The 18,532-nt window shown below is 38.1% G+C and overlaps 1 protein-coding gene across 4 annotated transcripts; it reads right to left on the bottom strand.

Annotated features, from left to right (window-relative positions):
• Positions 1 to 826: 826 nt before the first annotated feature.
• On the bottom strand, positions 827 to 18,506 carry nol8 (nucleolar protein 8). 4 transcript variants are annotated; one of them, XM_017450980.2, is made up of 18 exons: positions 18,470 to 18,506; positions 18,346 to 18,382; positions 17,241 to 17,375; positions 17,085 to 17,147; positions 14,727 to 14,805; positions 14,146 to 14,296; positions 12,672 to 12,740; positions 10,636 to 12,297; positions 7,756 to 7,920; positions 7,495 to 7,611; positions 7,325 to 7,415; positions 6,461 to 6,587; positions 6,181 to 6,264; positions 5,759 to 6,090; positions 3,124 to 3,268; positions 2,211 to 2,269; positions 2,034 to 2,116; positions 827 to 1,061 (listed from the first exon to the last, which is right to left on the bottom strand). In XM_017450980.2, the coding sequence occupies exons 3-18, from the start codon at positions 17,359 to 17,361 to the stop codon at positions 1,002 to 1,004; spliced, it is 3,408 nt and encodes a 1,135-aa protein (XP_017306469.1). In that variant the 5' UTR covers positions 17,362 to 17,375; positions 18,346 to 18,382; positions 18,470 to 18,506; the 3' UTR covers positions 827 to 1,001. The 4 variants fall into 4 exon arrangements, with proteins under 4 accessions (XP_017306469.1, XP_017306475.1, XP_017306470.1 ...); XM_017450986.2 differs by having other exon boundaries at positions 10,636 to 10,983; positions 11,119 to 12,297; positions 18,346 to 18,503; XM_017450981.3 differs by having other exon boundaries at positions 17,241 to 17,380; positions 18,470 to 18,500.
• Between the last annotated feature and the right edge of the window lie 26 nt (positions 18,507 to 18,532).

Raw genomic sequence — 18,532 nt, 5'->3', positions numbered from 1 at the left:
CACAGGTTTATGTACACTCACTTATTAGGAACACTTGTACATTCATGCAATTATACAAACAGAAAATCGTGTGGGGGTAGCGTAATACATCAAATATACAGGTCATACAAGTCTAGAGCTTCAGTTAATATTCAAATCAAACAACAGAACATGGAGGAAAGAAAAAAAAAAAAGGAAGTAATTTCAAGGACTGGTTCCAGTCTTTCGAGTTTATACAGAATGGAAGAACCTGAAGTCCCTTCTGCAGTTGTGCATTCAGAGATGTTTTTCTGCTCACCGTGATTGTAAAGAGTGGTTATTTGATTTGTCGTAGCCTTCCTGTCACCTCGAACCACTCTGACCATTCCATTCTGACCTCTCTCACCAAGGCCGCAGAACTTCCGCCTACTGGATGTTTTTTTTGTTTTTCACACCATTCTGTGTAAACCCTAGAGCGTGCTGTTTATGAAAATGAATGAAACACTGAAACCAGTCAGTTTGACGTCAACAACCAGGCCATGGTCAAAATCAGAGATCACATGTTGTCCCTCATGCTGATGTTTGATGTGAACATGAACTGAAGCTCTTGACCTATATCTGCATGATTTGATGCATTGTGCTGCTGCCACATGATTGCCCGATTGGGTAATTACATGAACGTACAGGTGTAAGTGGCCGGCGAATGTATTTATGATATGAATGGACCGATTTAGAACAGTACGGCTCTTGCATACATCAGCTCATTGATCACAAAGTGATCATTTTAGAATGATACACTTACATTGTATAATTTTAGAATTTTTGAATGATACAACGTACACTGTATAATTTTAGAATGACACACAGCGCTTGTGAAAAATTTATTTACACAGGTTTTAATTCACAAATATGTTGAGCATGTTGAGGGATTAAATTACGGCAGGGAAAGGAAACTGGGAATATTCTTCGTTTCTGTGATATGAAAAAACTAGGATAATAAAACTCTTTAATTAAGCAATATAAGGCATTGTTGTCGTTGTGGTTCAGGTTTTTGTCGTCATCTTGATTTGTCTTTTGGCATCTTTGTGTTTCTTGCGGTACTCCTGTGAAAATGACACACACACACAAAAAAAAGTTTATGAAGCCTTGACATCAGCGACCTCACACCCTGGTTCTACTCAGCATTTATTCCACATTAAACAGAACAACGATGTCATTAGGTGGCATTACGATGATGCGGTCGTGTTTTTTCGGCTCATTCCTAAGCCATATAATGTTGGAATACGCAATTACATTATTTTTGTTTGTTTGTTTGTTTGCTTTTATGTGCGACACAAAATGCTCTTTTTTTTTTTTGGATGCCACATGGAAAACGAAAAAAAAACCTCCCACTAAGCATTTTTAATCCTTACACTTCATGTTATCAGAAAGCAGATTGTGATTGTGATGGCAGAAATGAGAAATGAATGCAAAATCCAATGAATGCAAACTCTGCAAAATTTGGAGGCGCTTGCAATCTTTCAAAATGACTGCAGATTTTCCGCAGATTTGCTCGGAGATGCGTCATGTGACGTCGTCACTGCACGCATTCAAGCCAAAGCCCTCTTCGATTCCCGTGTGTTGCACAGCTTAAAGCTCTCATTTACCAACAAACATCACTGTGAAAGACCTGCAGAACAATTTCGTGCAGTTGCAATTTCACCAAGTCAAGTAGTTTTCCACAAAAAAATTAGAAATAAATTAAAAAATCTCAAAAAAACTCCCCAAATTGCATCACAATTTTTTTTTTTTTTTTAAAAAGACGCAACAATCACAATTTTTTTTTTGTGAAATCCTGTATGGACTGTGTTGTGTTCATGGTGCATTTTTGCCATAAAATGCACTGTATGTGGTTCTACATTGTTCGAATTTAGAGCGATGAACAGTAACCATACAAAATGTAACTTTTTATACTGGACCAGTGATCATAAAATGCCCCAGTTCCAGTTTCCTGGTGTCAAAAGCTCTAGTACCAAACACGAAAAAGGGCTGCATAAGCTTCACAGACAACAGAAGAAATTTCCAGCATCTCCTACCTCTCGGAGTTCTTTCCTCTTCCCCTCCCATGCTTCTCTCTGATCCTCCAGTTTCTCACGTCTGCAGAACATACTGGGGCCCTCTGAAGCCAGACATTTATACACAGTCAAACATCTACAAACCAAAACGAACCTATAGTTTAATTAAAGAAAAAAAAAAAAAAGTCGATATTTTACCCTTCAACCGGATGTCATCATCAGTGAAGAAGAAAAACTTTTTCGTCGGTGCCGGCTGTCTGTAATAACAAACATTTCGAGTTACATCATACAGCTGATTCACCAAGTACGGCAATCTACTGGAGCTCCAACTATATTTTACAGATAATAATGCGAAATGAATCATCGTTTCTACTATTAAACTGCATTCCTTCATTACGCAATCATCTCAGACGCGACCTCGCTAAAACGAGAAAATTCCTAGCAAGTGGAGAGAAAAACAAACAAACAGAATTTCCCCCAAAATAACAAATGCTAGCAGCAAAAGTCTGGTGTGACACCTTATAAGTACCTCCTCCATTTTGAAGAGACCGCAGTCCAGCCATTTTGTTTTTCAGTTGCCTCACAAGTCTGAGGTTTTCGAAGATAAATATATTAGAATTAGAATTTTAGATAATGTTGATGCAAAATGACAAAAAGTGACAGCTAACACCTTTCACATCCCCTTTAGTGAAATGGCTTTTCTGAATTCTTTTTTGTTTCGTTTGGCCTGACTGCATGAAAAACAAGCATTCAACTTCAGTTTTCAAATGTCTCCTGTATAACTGTAGCTAGGGGGAGTCCAAGATTGTAAATACAATGGCTAAACTGTTGGCAGCCTCATCATATGAATGTTACTTTTTGACTTCCAACCCACTGTAGGTCAACTGAGAAAGAACATGAACACTAGTAGTGCATTCGACGAACACACACGGTCCCGCATGCACCAAGAATAACATGAACAAAAACGTTTAGTGCAGTTCCATTGATCCAATTTCTTAAAATGGCTGATGTTCAAATACAAAAATAAGTAGCAGTAATAAAAATAAAAAAGAAAAGAAAAGAAAAGAAAAACGTCAAGTAGCTGCCGCTTCTGCTCCGATCTGATGCTTACTCAGTTGTAGTGACCAACGCAGCCTCTTCCTTTTCTTCTTTCTCTTCCTCCACGTCCTCCTCCTCCTCCGAACTGCTGTCCTGGAATCGAGGGTCTGCTTGCCAAGGCACTTTGGCCCCTTTTATAGTCTCAACTTTGTATTCATCTGAACACACCGAATTCAACACAATCAACATGCAGGTAATCATGAAGTGGAGAAGCGAAATGATAAATTCACAACATGAAACCTTCCGACTGCGTTTCACAGCTTTGACCTGATTAGTATTTAGTTATAGTCTTAATCTTTTGACAAAAACAGATCCTTTTAGTCACATTTTATCCATTATGTCACTGTTGCTTTTAGTCCACATTGAGTTAATGTAAAAACTAAATAATAATAATAAAAAAAAATCCAATAAATAAATTTGATAAATTTTACTCACAAAAACGGAATAATTTAAATGAATTAAAATGATTATTTTTCTAAAATTCCCTTAAAATATTCTTTTTAAGTTTCCAAGAAATGTTCCATATTTAAACTTTTCCGAATGCACACTGAAATGACTGGCTTCTCCTCTGATGTACATGGGCTGAATTACAGTTCTACTGCGGCTGAAACTACAGGCTGTCCCAAAAGTCTCCAGAAAAGGGTGGAAAATGAACACTTTTTAGCAAAATGTCCTCCAAACGTTTTCATACTTCGTTTATATTTTTTCCTACCAGATATCCTTTAAGAACGCCTTTGACAAAAGTAGAACGTACCGAAACCGTTCTCGTGGCTGGATCGGGAAGCTGTCGCAAGGTTGAGATGGAATCCAACAGGAAACATGGCGAGCACATCACAAACGACACGGTTGCCAAACTTCTTAATAAATTCAAAAAGGTTGGAGGAACTGCTGGGGACCAACCGAGACGTGGACGTCCACGGACATCCACGGCTAACGTGGTGTACACAGTGCCTTACGTATGGAGGCTTTCGGGACACCGCGTATTATACAGCTGCACTTTGCAAAGCTGCATCAGACACTTTATGAAACATTATACTTTTTTCTACTACACTACCAAATAGTTATCAGTTCATAGCCCATGTCCTGTGTATTTACTGTCCTGCGCTTGTCTCACACTGTTGTGTTTGCACTTCATGTAGTCTTGTGAACTGTTCTGTGTTGCACCATGGTCCTGAAGAAACGACATGTATAAGCTATATAAAGGAATGACAAGAAAAAAACTACTTCACTTGACAAGACAAGGAAGTCATGAGGTATTCGTTTTAATTAGCTAGTAAGTAATCATATTAATCCAGCAATGAAAACACTTCAAAAATCAGCGTTACTGAAAAAAAACAAAAACAAACAAAAAACAACATCTCGCTGTAGTCGGAATGGTTTGTCTTACCAGAGACGTTTGGACATTGACATACCCCTATATATGCACTGTAGCATAGTGAATGCATAGTGAATGCATAGTCCAATGAACAATCACTGACATTTTTTGTCTCATTTTTATTTTGAGATTTTGGATAAATTTTTATTTAGTTATTTAATTTATTGTTATGACCATTTATTGTTTTAGCTTTAGTTAATAAAATCAACAGTGGTTTGTGTTCATAGATTATATAAAAACTCTTTTAGATAAAAGATCCTTTTAGATAAAAGCGTTTTAGATCCTCTCGGTAAAAGTCGGTTCGAAATCAGCTCTGGAAACAGAGATGGCAATACGAATTCTCTGCTGGCAGTCATATCGTCACACTCTTATTGTCCCGATGACCTATTTTGTTTTGGTTTTTTACTTTTAGACTAAATAGACTGGGTGCTCCTGTTTAAGGACATGAAAAATAATTTTGTATGTACACTAGAAGTGATAGTTTATTACATCATTTTTACTTTATTCACTAAGGCTAAATGCAGATCCAAGTAAGATTATGCTTTATTTCGTATAAAAGGATCTTTATTTTGGAGATACCTTTTTACGTTGTTATAAAATCATAAATAATATACATAATTTATCTACGGTGGCGACTGAAAGTTTGTGAACCCCTTAAAACCCCTTATTTTCTATATTTCTTCATAAATGTGACCTAAAACATCATCAGATTTTTCACACAAGTCCTAAAGGTAGATAAAGAGAACCCAATTACGCAAGTGAGAAAAATATTATACTTGGTCGTTTACTTTTTGAGGAAAATCATCCAATATTACATATCTGTGAGCCTTTGCTTTCAGTATCTGGTGTGAAACTCTCGTGCAGCAATAAATGCAACTAAACTGTTTACGGTAACTGTTGATCAGTCCTGCGCATCGGCTTGGAGGAATTTCAGCCCGTTCCTCAGGACAGAACCGCTTCAACTCTGGTGGGTTTCCTCACGTGAACTGCTTCTTCTGATGATGTTTTAGGTCAAATTAAGTCGAAATATAGAAAATTCTAAAGGGTTTACAAACTTTCAAGCACCACTGTATAGTCATATCTTCTTAAAGCATCTGATTTAAGTTATTTGGAAATTGCTTACACATCATTCTGAACACAAGCATTTCTCTCTCTCTCTTTTTTTTTTTTTAGAACACTGAATTTACAATTCTAGCATCATATCAGAATCCACACGTTTCAGCAGTGATGTATTTGGTTAAGTGAATTGAAAGCCAGCAATAATAAAGCTCACCTGTTGTAGGGGTCTTTGTTATTTCATCATTTCCAAAGAAAGAGAACTGAAATCCACTTGATGGCTCTGGTTCTTGATTAGATGAAAATGAAAACGCAGGCACGGCTTCTTCTGGTGCTTCATCCTTGTTCTCATCATCATCATCATCATCATCATCATCATCATCATCATCATCATCATCTTGGTCCCATGAAACTTCCTTCTTTTCATTCTGGATTTCTTTCACTGTCCCAAATGCCTCTTTTAGATCTGTAGTAACATCATAGTAGATGTCCTTAGAAACTTCCGGAAGCCTCTTGGCCTCGTCGCGTTTCTTTCGCCTTGCTGCTTTGCTGTGTGGAAAAAGTGAGAAGTAGTAAACAAGGAGTGATGAGCAGAGCGTCAACAGATAAACAGTCTGAAATAAGCGCTACTGAACGAACCTTTCTTTTTTTGGTGGGTCCGTCTTAGTTTCGAAAGCTGCATGAGTCTCACTTGATGGATCGTAGTGCAGAGTTGAAATGTCCCTACAGTGTGACAGAGAGACTCGATCAGACTTGAGTTGTGTGTTCAAGATCAAGACAAAGCGTGTTAGTATAGTATAGTATATATATATATATATATATATATATATATATATATATATATATATATATATATATATATAAAAAATAGTGAAAACATTTTCGCTCCTATTTTCAGTCAGGATAGCGGTGCTCGTACTTGAAGATTTTGCCTTTTGTGTCCCTTGGCTGAATGCTGACATTGAGGACACTTTGCAGGATGGACAGGTTTTTCATCTTCTCTTCAACAAGCTCCTGTTCTCCTGCCGTTTGCAGGGGTTCCATATCTAAAATGAATATTTATGCAAAAATGAACAAGACTGGAATCTTGCTATTTACACCAACACTGTCAAAAGTTCATCGGATTGAACAAAATCCTAGGGCGACTCTAGCCAAAACAGAATGGCGTGGGCAATTAACTCCTTTCTCCAGGTGGAGTCACGTCATCATTCAGTACGAAATAAGGTTTTCCTTTTTGAGAACGAAATGCTGACTTTTTATGCAATTCAAATAGCATTTCATTTCTCTTTAAATCACTGTGTTGCAGTAGTGCCACGCTGAAACGCAATCACTGCCCGATCACAGCCCTAATCCATACTCATAACTGGAAAACGGCACAAGGTTTCTTCATTCCTACTGCGATTAGTGATTAGCATCAAGGTTTACAAAAAGGTTTTTTAAAAAAAAAAAATTATTATTAAGAATCATTACTAAAACTTGATAGAAGGGTTAATATAAATAAAATATGTACAGCAGGACCTAGAAGTTATATCATCACATTTCAGTAAGGACCGGGTCAACATTTATTAATGAAAATAATTAGAGGTTTGTTCTAGAGCACTTTTTAGAGATGTCCTTGCACAATTCGACCAGTTCCAACTTTGTAAGATATGTCAGAATATCCCAGCACGAGCATGACAGACTCTCGGCCACGCCGTTTACGCAAGTATCGCTTTAGCTACTATTGAACGAGTTCTTCATCCAACGTCGAGTGTTTTTATTTACAAGATTAAGATGATCTGACCTTGCTCCTGTTCGTCATAATCACTTTCAAGAAACTTGGCATCCATCTGAAATCTTGGATCAGCTCCAAATCTGGACTGCAACTCCATGAGCTAGAAGAGTAACACTCATGTAAGCAAGTGTGCCGTAAGAACATGAACACAAAATCATCTGAATGTTAATCCGAGAGACCTTCTGTCCAGCTCTGCCTTCAAACTGAGGCTTTATCTTGAAGCGATCTTCCTCAGTGCCATCATCCTCATCCTCACTTCTGTCGAACAGTTTGCTGCCTCCTGCCTTTTTCAATTCCTACACAATCCACACAGAAGAAAGAAGTAACAGGATCAATAAAACTACAATGATTACCAGGAAGGACAATTAAAATGCTTATAAAAAAAATAATAAAAAAAATAAAAATAAAAAACCCCATCAGGTGCGTCTCTAAGTTTTCACCTTTTCTCTGAGGTCTTGTTTTACCTCAGATCCTGAGCCATCATCTTCATCAGAATCTTCATCAAAAAGGCTCGCTTTTTGGGGCGCCGTGTTTTCACTGTCGTTATTATCTTCATCATCAGAATCGAATACAATATGTTTGCCTTTGTTTGCATTTGGCAAATCCTTGAGAAAAACAAAGAAACAATTAATTAATTGATTTTTTTTAAAATAAAAAATAAAAATGCAAGTGCTTTAATATGTAAATAAATAAATAAATAAATAAATAAATAGGCCATTTAACATGTAGTCTGAGCATCAGATGCTCTGCCCATGGGATACGGAGCTTCTGAGGTCTTGTGCACACTCTTCTGTCAACAAGCCTCAGAATGTTGAATGCTGCAATTTGATTGGTACTCAGCATGTGTGTACCTGAACTGCTGGTTTTCAGTAGGAAAACTTTGAACACCACAACACAATGAGCATTTATATATATATATATATATATATATATATATATATATATATATATATATATATATATATATATATATATATATATATATGTGTGTGTGGTATATATATGTGTATATATATGCGTGTGTATATGTGTGTGTGTGTATATATGCGTGTATATATATATATATATATATATATATATATATATATATATATATATATATATATATATATATATATATAATGTATGTGTGTGTATATATATGCGTGTGTATATATATATATATATATATATATATAATAAAAAAAAGTCTTTCAAAGTGATTCAAGAGTTGTGTGTGAAGCGTTCAGTGGTGAGTAAATGAGATGCTCCTGTGTGTTTAGTGATAGGCTACAGGTTAATCTGGTTGGTCATATTGACCGAACATACCAGACTCTCTAGCACACACACAAAAGTCCGGCTTGTGAGACTACTACTCATGTAATATTATACGGTGAAAATGAAGCATACACCGGTAGTTTGAATGAAATGGAGCTTGTCTTTTTTTAACCTACCACTCATTCTCTCTTTAGAGGGCAATAAAGTCTTCATAAAAAAAGTTTATAAATAATGTAACTTGAAATATTGACATTAAAGCCACTCTTAATTAGGGCACCATCCATAAGTGGATACAAAAGATCAGATAAAAAAAAACAAAAAAACCCCAAAAGATTCATGGATCATTTGACCAACCTATTTATATATTTTTTCAGTTAAATATGAACATTTCCTTCAGAATATTCAATCAGAATGAATTAACTGATGAACATGTCTACATAAAAACAAAGCCAGTGTAAGCTTTTTCATGCTCTTTCTACGCACACACAGTCAACACCATGTCTCAATGACCAATCTTTTAGTAAAGCTGTGTGTAGATGTTTTCGTAGGCCAATCAAGGGGGAAAAAAAACAGCCAGATTGAAGGCATACTCACACATACATTGATTTTATCGCCAGTCGCTGTACTATGAATTCGACAGTACACCCTGCTACTGGGTGCCATAGTAACATTTATTAGTGGTTGGCGCAACTAGCATTCCACTTTTGACAACAAATCAGTTTTCTTGCTGCTAAAATGAAACATTCTGGAGGGAGAGCGTTTGTATATAAAAAATCACCAGTGTATATATGCATCATATGCACTGCACGGTCCTGTAGGTTCATTCTGTACAACATCAAGAAAATCACACCCTATCTCACCGAACAGGCTACACAGATACTAGTCCAGGCTCGTCATATCAAAACTGGACTACTGCAATGCACTACTCTCAGGTCTCCCAGTCAGCTCCATCAAACCCCTTCAGATGATTCAGAATGCAGCAGCCTCGTCTTCAACCGGCCCAAGAGAACCCATGTCACACCCCTCTTCATCTCCTTCCACTGGCTTCCTGTAGCCGCCCGGATCAAATTCAAGGCCTTGATGCTCACCTACAAGACCTTATCTGGAACAGCACCGCCCTACCTCAACTCTCTCCTGAAGGCCTACGTTCCCTCACGCAATCTGCGATCAATCAACGGCCGACGCTTAGTAGTGCATACTCAGCGTGGCTCAAGGTCCCTCTCACTATCTTCAAAAAACAGCTAAAGACCCACCTCTTCCGTGAACACCTAACCAACCCCTATAGAAAAAAAAAAGAGCCTTCTCTGGCTCTCACACCTCTACTCTGCGCACTTTGCTTATCTAGAGCTCAATTAAAAGATCTTGTATTGTAGCACTACTCGTATTGTTCTCCACTAGATATATCGCTTTGCTTGTGTTTCCTCATTTGTGAGCCGCTTTGGATAAAAGCATCTGCTATACGAATAAATGTAATAGAAGTAAATGTAATGTCATATTCTATAAGATGAACGAGAAGCAGTGTGCGGTCTTTGCCATCGTGGCCATTTATCTGCCGTGAATTCGCAAACGCTGGACTGTCTGGGTCCAAGAAACAATTCGGACTTCCAGGCAGCATGGCGGATCACGGATCACGTACGCTTTTACTGTCTTCACTCCCACCGGAAGTCTCTCCAAATTTGCATGAAACTTTCCTCAACCTTGTTGCGTGGCTGGACACGCCCACATCTAGTCACCAACCGTCACCGTCTCTCATGTCGCTGGAAGTCGTCAGCTCGCATCGAAAGTGAATGGCCTCTGGTTGGTTTGCAGCTGCGACTCTATGTGTGAACGTAGCTTAACAGAAGCTGCAGTAAGCCTGGCACGCAACATATACGCTACTCATTATAATATATATATGTAAAAATTTGCATACATAAATAAGCTATTTAAACTGGACAACGTAATAAAGTACAAACTAAATTTTCATGAATGCCAACTATCTTGTTCTTATGAATGATTCCTGAACAGATTCGCTCATATCCGGTTTGATGAATCAAGCTCAGCGTGAACACCTGGTTACTCACCACTTTCGAGAGAGCACCCTGTATAAGCTGCTTCTGTTGCTCGGCCTCTCTCCACCTCTGTTCCACAGCAGCGAGACGCTTCTGATTGTCCTGCTGCTGCTTCACTGGGTCGAACACAGACTGCTGAAACGGCTTTGGACCTGAAGCAGTGTTTTCATTAATCTGTTTACAAGTAGGCTTTGAGGCTACTTCGGGTTCATTACTTTTCTCCTCTTCTTCATCGCTGCTCGCCTCGGATACTTCAGTGCACCCGGAGCTATCAGAAGCAATTTCATGTGCCTTTGAAGTTTTGGGTTGTAAAGGGATGGTTTGCTCTTCCTCCTCTTCATTACTGGATGAGTGTTTAGTCTGGGGTAAAGATTTCCGATGTTTAGGCACAGAATGTGTTCGGTCATTTACTTTGAGGGAAGAACTTTGTTTAGAAGCAAGCTTCTTTGGTTCTGGAGTAATTTCAATTTCATCACTGGAACGATCCATACTGACCTTGGTGTCTTTCTTGTTTAGCGTAGGTACCTGTGCACTTGATGACTCTTTATCTTCCAGTGAGTTCAAGCCCCGTCTTAGTCTTTTAGGTTCTTCGCCAAATTCAGAGTTCACTTTTTCAGCTGCTCTTTTAAGTCCAGTGGGTATGGCAGTGCTAGCAAAAAGGTCCTTCGTCCCAACAAAAGCAGGAAGACACGACTTTTTGTCTTTTTTCCTTTTCTCCTCTTTGTCCTCATCTGGTCCGAAGAGAGATGCTAAAATATCCTCAGGGTTTATGCCGCTCTTTTTTGACTGCGCTCTCTGAGGCCCGGTTTCATGTACAGAACATAGTTTGGGCGTTTCGCTTGGTCCTGCACTCGAGTCGTCACCACTTTCTTCATCCTCCATATTTTTAACAAGATCCTCCAAATCTGCTAGTGACAGCTTCAACCTGTGGCAGTTCCCCATCATTGCTTCATAGTTAGAATCAGTGCTTTCACTTGATGATTCGGCGTCAGTATCCGACTCTGATTCGGTAGGTGTCTGAGCGTTTTTGATTGCCGGCTTCTTCCCATCGATCTTCTTGGACTTTACAGGAGACTTATTACTGCCTGTTCCAGTCTCAGTCAGATCCTCGGCTTTGCCTGAATTTTTATTCCGCGTCAATATTTCATCTGTGTCAGCCGAGTCGTACTCCTCATCGTCCTCTGGAGGTTTCAAACCGAGGTGTGCAATCATGCCGGTTTCTCCTCTGCCCCAGAACATGCTGGATTTCACAACAAAGTCATCACCCACTACCTCGAGGTTTCCTTCATCTTCTGTGGCGACTGTTTTATGGTTTTGTGAAAGCTCTTGTGCGGCTAGTATCCGGAGTTCGTCCTCCGAGTCAGCATCGCTGTCTAACACACACGCTCGAGGCTTACGGCCTTGCAGCACATGTAGGGCACCATCTCTATTCTGCGCTGTCGTCCCCTTCTCAGGGGCAGTTTTAGAATACGGAATAGTGCTTGGGTCCAAACTTTCATTTTTGGTCTCCGTGGGACGTTTTTTCTGTGGTGGGAACTCGCCTCGTCTTCTCTTGCTGATCTCTTCATCCCCACCATCGATCTCCCACGTCAGTTTGGACACTGGAGTGAAGCCGTCCTCGGTCTCAAATTTCTTGATATTGTGGCAGTGCTTCGATGGATCGTACTTCAGGACTTAAAAGATCAGTTAAGACAAATCAACTAGTAACATTTATATGAAATGACTAAATTAATGACTTAATTATGCTTAACGAAGAGGGGCCACAGCCCTGTTACAACACAATCAGGACCACATGACCAACTCCACTGAAATATACATAAATCTATTTCTCTTATGAACGTACACATGAAATAATAAAAAAAAAAACTCTAGTTTTTCCCCCATAGATATTTTTAACATGTCACTGCTTTTTTTGCTTGCACTGTGTTAGCAAAGCTAAATATTATGAGACATACTGTGTATTATGAAAAAGTCAGTGCTGAAAAACCAAAGTTTCCAATTGGCTACGTTGAGGTGATTGCCAACAGGCGTAAATGGAAAAAGGATATCTTGTTTTTGCCTTGACATTTCAGATGAACGACAGGAAGGACTCTTCCAAATTTGCTCACCACCCAATTCTAGAGAGAAGACAAAGATAACAATAAAAAGGTTACTAACAGAAACATAATTCTAACGTGTAACACTGTATTTACATTAAGAAGCCATAAGCCACTGAGATCATCCGTGCTGTCCGATTTGGGTATCATGGGTACCCACGATAGCCTCGGATTTCTGTTTTTGGCTGACAAGAGTGGAACCTGATGTAGACTTCTAGTTGTAGCCCATCCACCTCAACTTTGAATATGTTGTGCATTCTGAGATACTTTTCTGCTCACCACGGTTGTAAAGAGTGATTATGTGAGCTACTCTAGCCTTCCTGTCAGCTTAAACCAGTCTGGTCATTCTCCTCTGATCTCTCTCATCAACAAGGTGTTTCAGTCTGCAGACCCTCCACACACTGGATATTTTTGCATCATTCTAGAGAATGTTATGTGTGAAAATCCCAGGAGATCAGCAGTTTCTGAAATATTCAAACCAGCCCATCTGGCACCAACATCCAAGCCATGGTTAAAGTCAAAAAGGTCACATTTTTCTTCATTCTGATGCTTGATGTGAACAACAACTGAAGCTCTCGACGTGCATCTTGCATGATTTTATGGATTATATTGGATGACTGTATAAATGAGCAGGTGTACAAGTGTTCCTGTTAAAGTGATGGTGAGCGTACGTGATTTTGTATGCATTATTTATTTACACGTTTTTATATTTATTTTTTTCCTTACAGGTGAAACATGCCATTAACTTCGAGTAAAAGAATAGAGATAATGCTTCTTTGTACTCTCACCGGTTCCTGACTTTTCCCTATATAAACTGATACGAAGTACAATTGTGATATAAAATGAATAAAACATGACAAAGTGTGCTGCTAAAGGAAAAGATTCAACTTTGCATTGGGAACAGAACTCCAGTCCACTGCATCGGCATTAGACCACCCCATGGTTGAGTATATTCCTAAAACAGCACGCCCCCAAGTGGTTCATTTCTTACTTACAGCTACAACTGAGAGCAGAAAATTACTTTAAAATGATCAAACAAGAATTTCTTTCATTATAACAAGTAACAAAAATGTTAATAGACTATGAGTGAAACAACAAAAATTAGATTTATGCATATGATATAAATGTGGACTTTTATTGCACTTGGATTTTCTCGTACTGTACTGGTCGTTTGGATTTTAGTGAATCTCTCTGGTATTTTGGTTAGGTTGTGTGAGCTGTTTTCCTGATTCCCACCGACTCTTAACTTTTCAGGTCACTGTAAACTGCTTGCGAGTTTGGGCTCAATTGAGCTAGCTTGTGTTAGGAGCTACATTACAGGTAGGAGCTAAAACTGAGAGTAAATTATAGGAGAACATCACACAGCACAATGGAGCCAATCTTTCGGATCAGTGTTTGGATAGAGGATCATACTGCAAGGATGAACCTTATGTCCTGGGATCTCAGTTCCTGGAACAGCTGCTTTCATGTGGAAGTTCTCTACACCAGCTGCCTTGAAGGACTCCACGATTTTTTCTTTTGCCTCAATCCTCGGTGTCTGAATCTTCTCAGCTGCTTGCTGCCGCTCCTCTGCGAGTCTGGGAACAGATTTCATAAAGGACTCCAGTTTAGTTTCCCTGCTAAACCATCACACCGCACCAATATCAATGCGTTAAACCACGTTTTTAAAATTTGTTTTAAACCCGCCACCACCGGAGGAGAAGGATAGTAAATAAACAAACAAACAAATAAATAAACAATTTATAATAATAATAATAATAAAAAATATATAACAGCAATATATAAAGTTTTTAAAGCCACTCCCAGCAGAGGGACAGAAAAAAAAGTAGAATAAAAGAAAAGGAACAAAAATTTAAAAAAATGGTAATATAAAAAAATACATCAAATTAAATAACTAAAAATGTAACAGCTAAATAAGCAAAAAATTAAGTAAACAAACAAAACATGTAGAGAAAAGAGAAGAAGATTATGCATGTGTACATTTTAAACTATGATCAGAAAAACTACCTGTGTAAGAAGCTTTCCTTTGCCAGTTCAATTTGTAATGTTCCACCTTTCCATTTGGATTTGTTCAACACTGTGACGCCTGCATATAAATAATGAAAGCATGACCTATTTCACAATACAATCATTTTTCAGTGTATAGGAATTCAACTACAAGAACAGTGTGCCAAAAATGATACAAAATTGTCTTTGTACGCTAAATACAGTCAGTCATGTTTGGTGTCTGAATTTGATTATTTAGGATGCTTTCACACTAGGTGTTTCTCCTCAACCACCAAGTCTCAAGTACTGGTGTTTGTGTTTTGTTTGGTCATAGCAGCAGAGAAAAATGTCTTGCTAATGAGAGAATATTGGTAAAGATTAAAACAGAATAGGAAAATAATCCATGATGGGGTGGTGTGATACTGCCAGACATAAACTCGAGTTACTGTTACCACCTTTAAGTGGACTACTGTCCTATAACAGCATGCCCTGAAGTTTGAAGTGTTTTATTCCTCTTATACGACAGTGATTTGCAGGTGATTACAATTTTTCATTTGTTAATGAAAGACATGTTTGTTTTTTTTATTTCATTTCCTCGTATTTACATCTAGCTGTTTTAAACAACTTAGAACATGGCACCTTTTGTTTGAACCCACCTATTTTTTCAAGTGACCAAAAATATTGGAACACTTGACTTATAGGTGTTTCTTGTTGCCCAGGTGTGCCCTGTTAAATCCATTGTTTAAAGAATTAATAGCCCTGAGTGTCCACGCTTGGTTTGAACCCTAGGTTACACCTGTGAAGACCGCATTTTTTGTTAAAAAGGATAAACAAACATGAACATCAGAGAGCTGTCTATGCGAGAAAAGCAAGCCATTTTGAAGCAAAAGAGGGAAAATCTATCAGTGCCATTGCACAAGCATTTGGCATAATCAATACAATTTGGAATGTCCTGAAAAAGAAAGAAACCACTGGTGTATTAACAATAGAACAGGTCGGCCATGGAAAACAGCAGCAGAAACATTGTAAGAGCTGTGAAGAAGCAACCCAAAACATCAACGACCTCCACAGAGCAGGGGTGAAAGTATCACAATCTACCGTTCAAAGAAGACTTCGAGAGAGAAATATAGAGGCCATACCAAAAGATACACACCACTCATCAGCAGTAAGAATCAGAAAGCCAGATTGGAATTCGCAAAGAAATATAGAGATGAACCACAAAAGTTCTGGAACCAAGATGAACCTCTACCAATGTGATGGAAAGGCCAAAGTGTGGAGAAAGAAAGGATCTGCTCATGATCCAAAACATACAAGCTCTTCTGTGAAACATGCTGGAGGTAGTGTCATGGCTTGGGCTTGCATGGCTGCTTCTAGAACAGGTTCACCAATCTTTATTGATGATATAACTCATGATGGTAGCAGCAGAATGAATTCAGAAGTCTACAGAAACATTCTGTCTGCCAATGTACAGAGAAATGCATCCAATCTAATTGGGTTAGATAACTTAATCATGCAGCAAAACAATGACCCAAAACACACTGCCAACTCAACAAAGGACTTCATCAGGAGGAAAAAGTAGAAGCTTTCAGACTGGCCAAGTCAATCAGCAGACCTTAACCCAACTGAGCAGCATTTCATCTCATGAAAAGGAGACTGAAAGGAGAACCCCCCCCAAAACAAACAACACCTGAAAGAAAATGCAGTATAAGCCTGTAAAAGCATCACAAAAGAAGAAAAAAAAAACAATTTGGTGTTGTCAGCGACTCTCAAATTTGATTCAGTTATTGCAAGCAAGGGATGTACAACGAATATTAAGTATTATTTACTTCAAGACTTATGTTCCTATACTTTTGCTCGCCTAAAAATTGGGTGGTCTGCCACCAAAGGTGCCATGTTTTAAGTTGTTTAACACATCTAGATGTAAATATCAGGACACGAAAGCTAAAATTCTGATCCATCGTCTCATTTGTCTTTTGATCTCAAACCAAAATTCCCTCAATGTATAGTGAAAAAAAAGGCCTTGCTGTTCAGGTACTTTTGGAGGTATCCGCAAGTCTGACGCTTATGTAGAGGAAGAAAGTGATTCTGGCTGTAAGATATCTGCTATTACTCTTTTAGTTCTGCAACTGTCCATTTTATATACAACAGCGACATCATTCTGGTGTCAGAAACCACATAAGCATAAGTTTGAGGAGAGCGTGTGATGATGTAGCCATTCAATTTGCCTGACACTAAACGGCCAGCTATAAGCTACGGAAAAAACTTCAAAAAACTACAAACACCAAACATGTCTTGGTTGATCGAGTATATACGGGTTAAATAGGAAACCTTTGTATGAACTACGTCTTTAATTGCATCGATTCAATTTAGCATACTTACATCTTTTGTACTCGGAATCAGAAATATTTATATTCACGTAACCAAAGGTCTTCAGGGGAGATCCTGCAACAAATCCCAAGACACAAAAGTCAAGTTTTAAACAAAACTCATTTCAACGTATTAAATATGTTCTGCACTAAACATTTCGATTCTCACCGTGCTCATCCTTCCGGGTTATTATCTCCACATCCGACACCTCGCCAAACTTCCCGAACCGATCTCGGAGATCTTTCTGAGATATTGTGTGGCTCAGGCCACCGACATACAGCCGCTTCATACTGCGAAGCTCATCTGCTCTAGACAAAAAGCGAACATTACTTTATCCACCAGTGTCCCCACACTGTACTAATTTCCAATGTGTGTGTAAATAAGAATGGGAAATATGTTATAGACGCATACTGATTGAGAATGACTGGACAATTTGTGTCATGTACACAATTTCCTGACCTTAATGGAAATCATTTAAAGGAGGAAAAATCCACTTTGCAAGTTGATGAGTCTAATGTTTGCTGCCTGCACTAATTACTGTTTGAATTTCTCACTGATATGACATTAAACATCACTGGAAAATAAAGGGTGTGGACTAAAAGCAAAACCTGACCATTATCTCATATGCTTGAGGTTGTTTGAACGTTTTCCTCCAGTATACTTACGCTAGCAATGTCATGGGACTGACAAAAATACAGCTACAAAGAACTAATTATTAACAAAACAGCAAAAATATTAAAAATAAAAAAAAAGAAAAAAAAAAAGACTACATTTGCTTTAGAGTTTTCCTTTAATATAGGTACCAACAATCTCTCACCTCAGCTGTGATCAAATGAATCTTATACAATTTCGAGACATTACATTACTGGTTTAATACTGTCCAAATTGGGATTAATATCAAATTAAAACACTTTCCTACACCGATGGTGCCCGTCATCTCCAATATGCCTAGTAGGGAGTGCTTTTCCACGTTGTAAATGTAAACTATTTTAAAACAACATATAGATGCAAGTATATTTTCAAACAATATTCTTATTATAAGTTTCTATCCTCTAGTACTAAGCAGATTCATTATTATTGCAGCTATGTAGAATATTGTATAAATCTATTCTTACAAGTCGTTATGGGATTTTCATTCATAATATTCTGCTTAGATATATTGTTATTATTATTTCTTTATTTGTTTGTTTGTTTTTTATCAACAGCAAAGTAACCAACTAGTTAACAACCCTGAATTAAGATAAAGCCATGCTTTAAAAACATTCACACTTACAAAACGATCTGAGAGAAGTGTTAATCGCTCCGTTTTGCTGAATAAATAAAAAAAAATAAACAAGAAATTGTTTATTAAATGCGATTTACAATGCAGTCTAACTTCTCACATGTCGCTCGCAAACCTGTGTCACGTCAAACGGTTCCGGAGTAGAAACAAGTACGTGGTTTTAGTTCCTACATTTAAT

This window comes from Ictalurus punctatus, chromosome 21 (genome assembly GCF_001660625.3).
Source record: "Ictalurus punctatus breed USDA103 chromosome 21, Coco_2.0, whole genome shotgun sequence".
In the NCBI taxonomy this organism is placed as follows: domain Eukaryota; kingdom Metazoa; phylum Chordata; class Actinopteri; order Siluriformes; family Ictaluridae; genus Ictalurus; species Ictalurus punctatus.
This window is presented reverse-complemented; position numbering and strand designations above follow the sequence as displayed.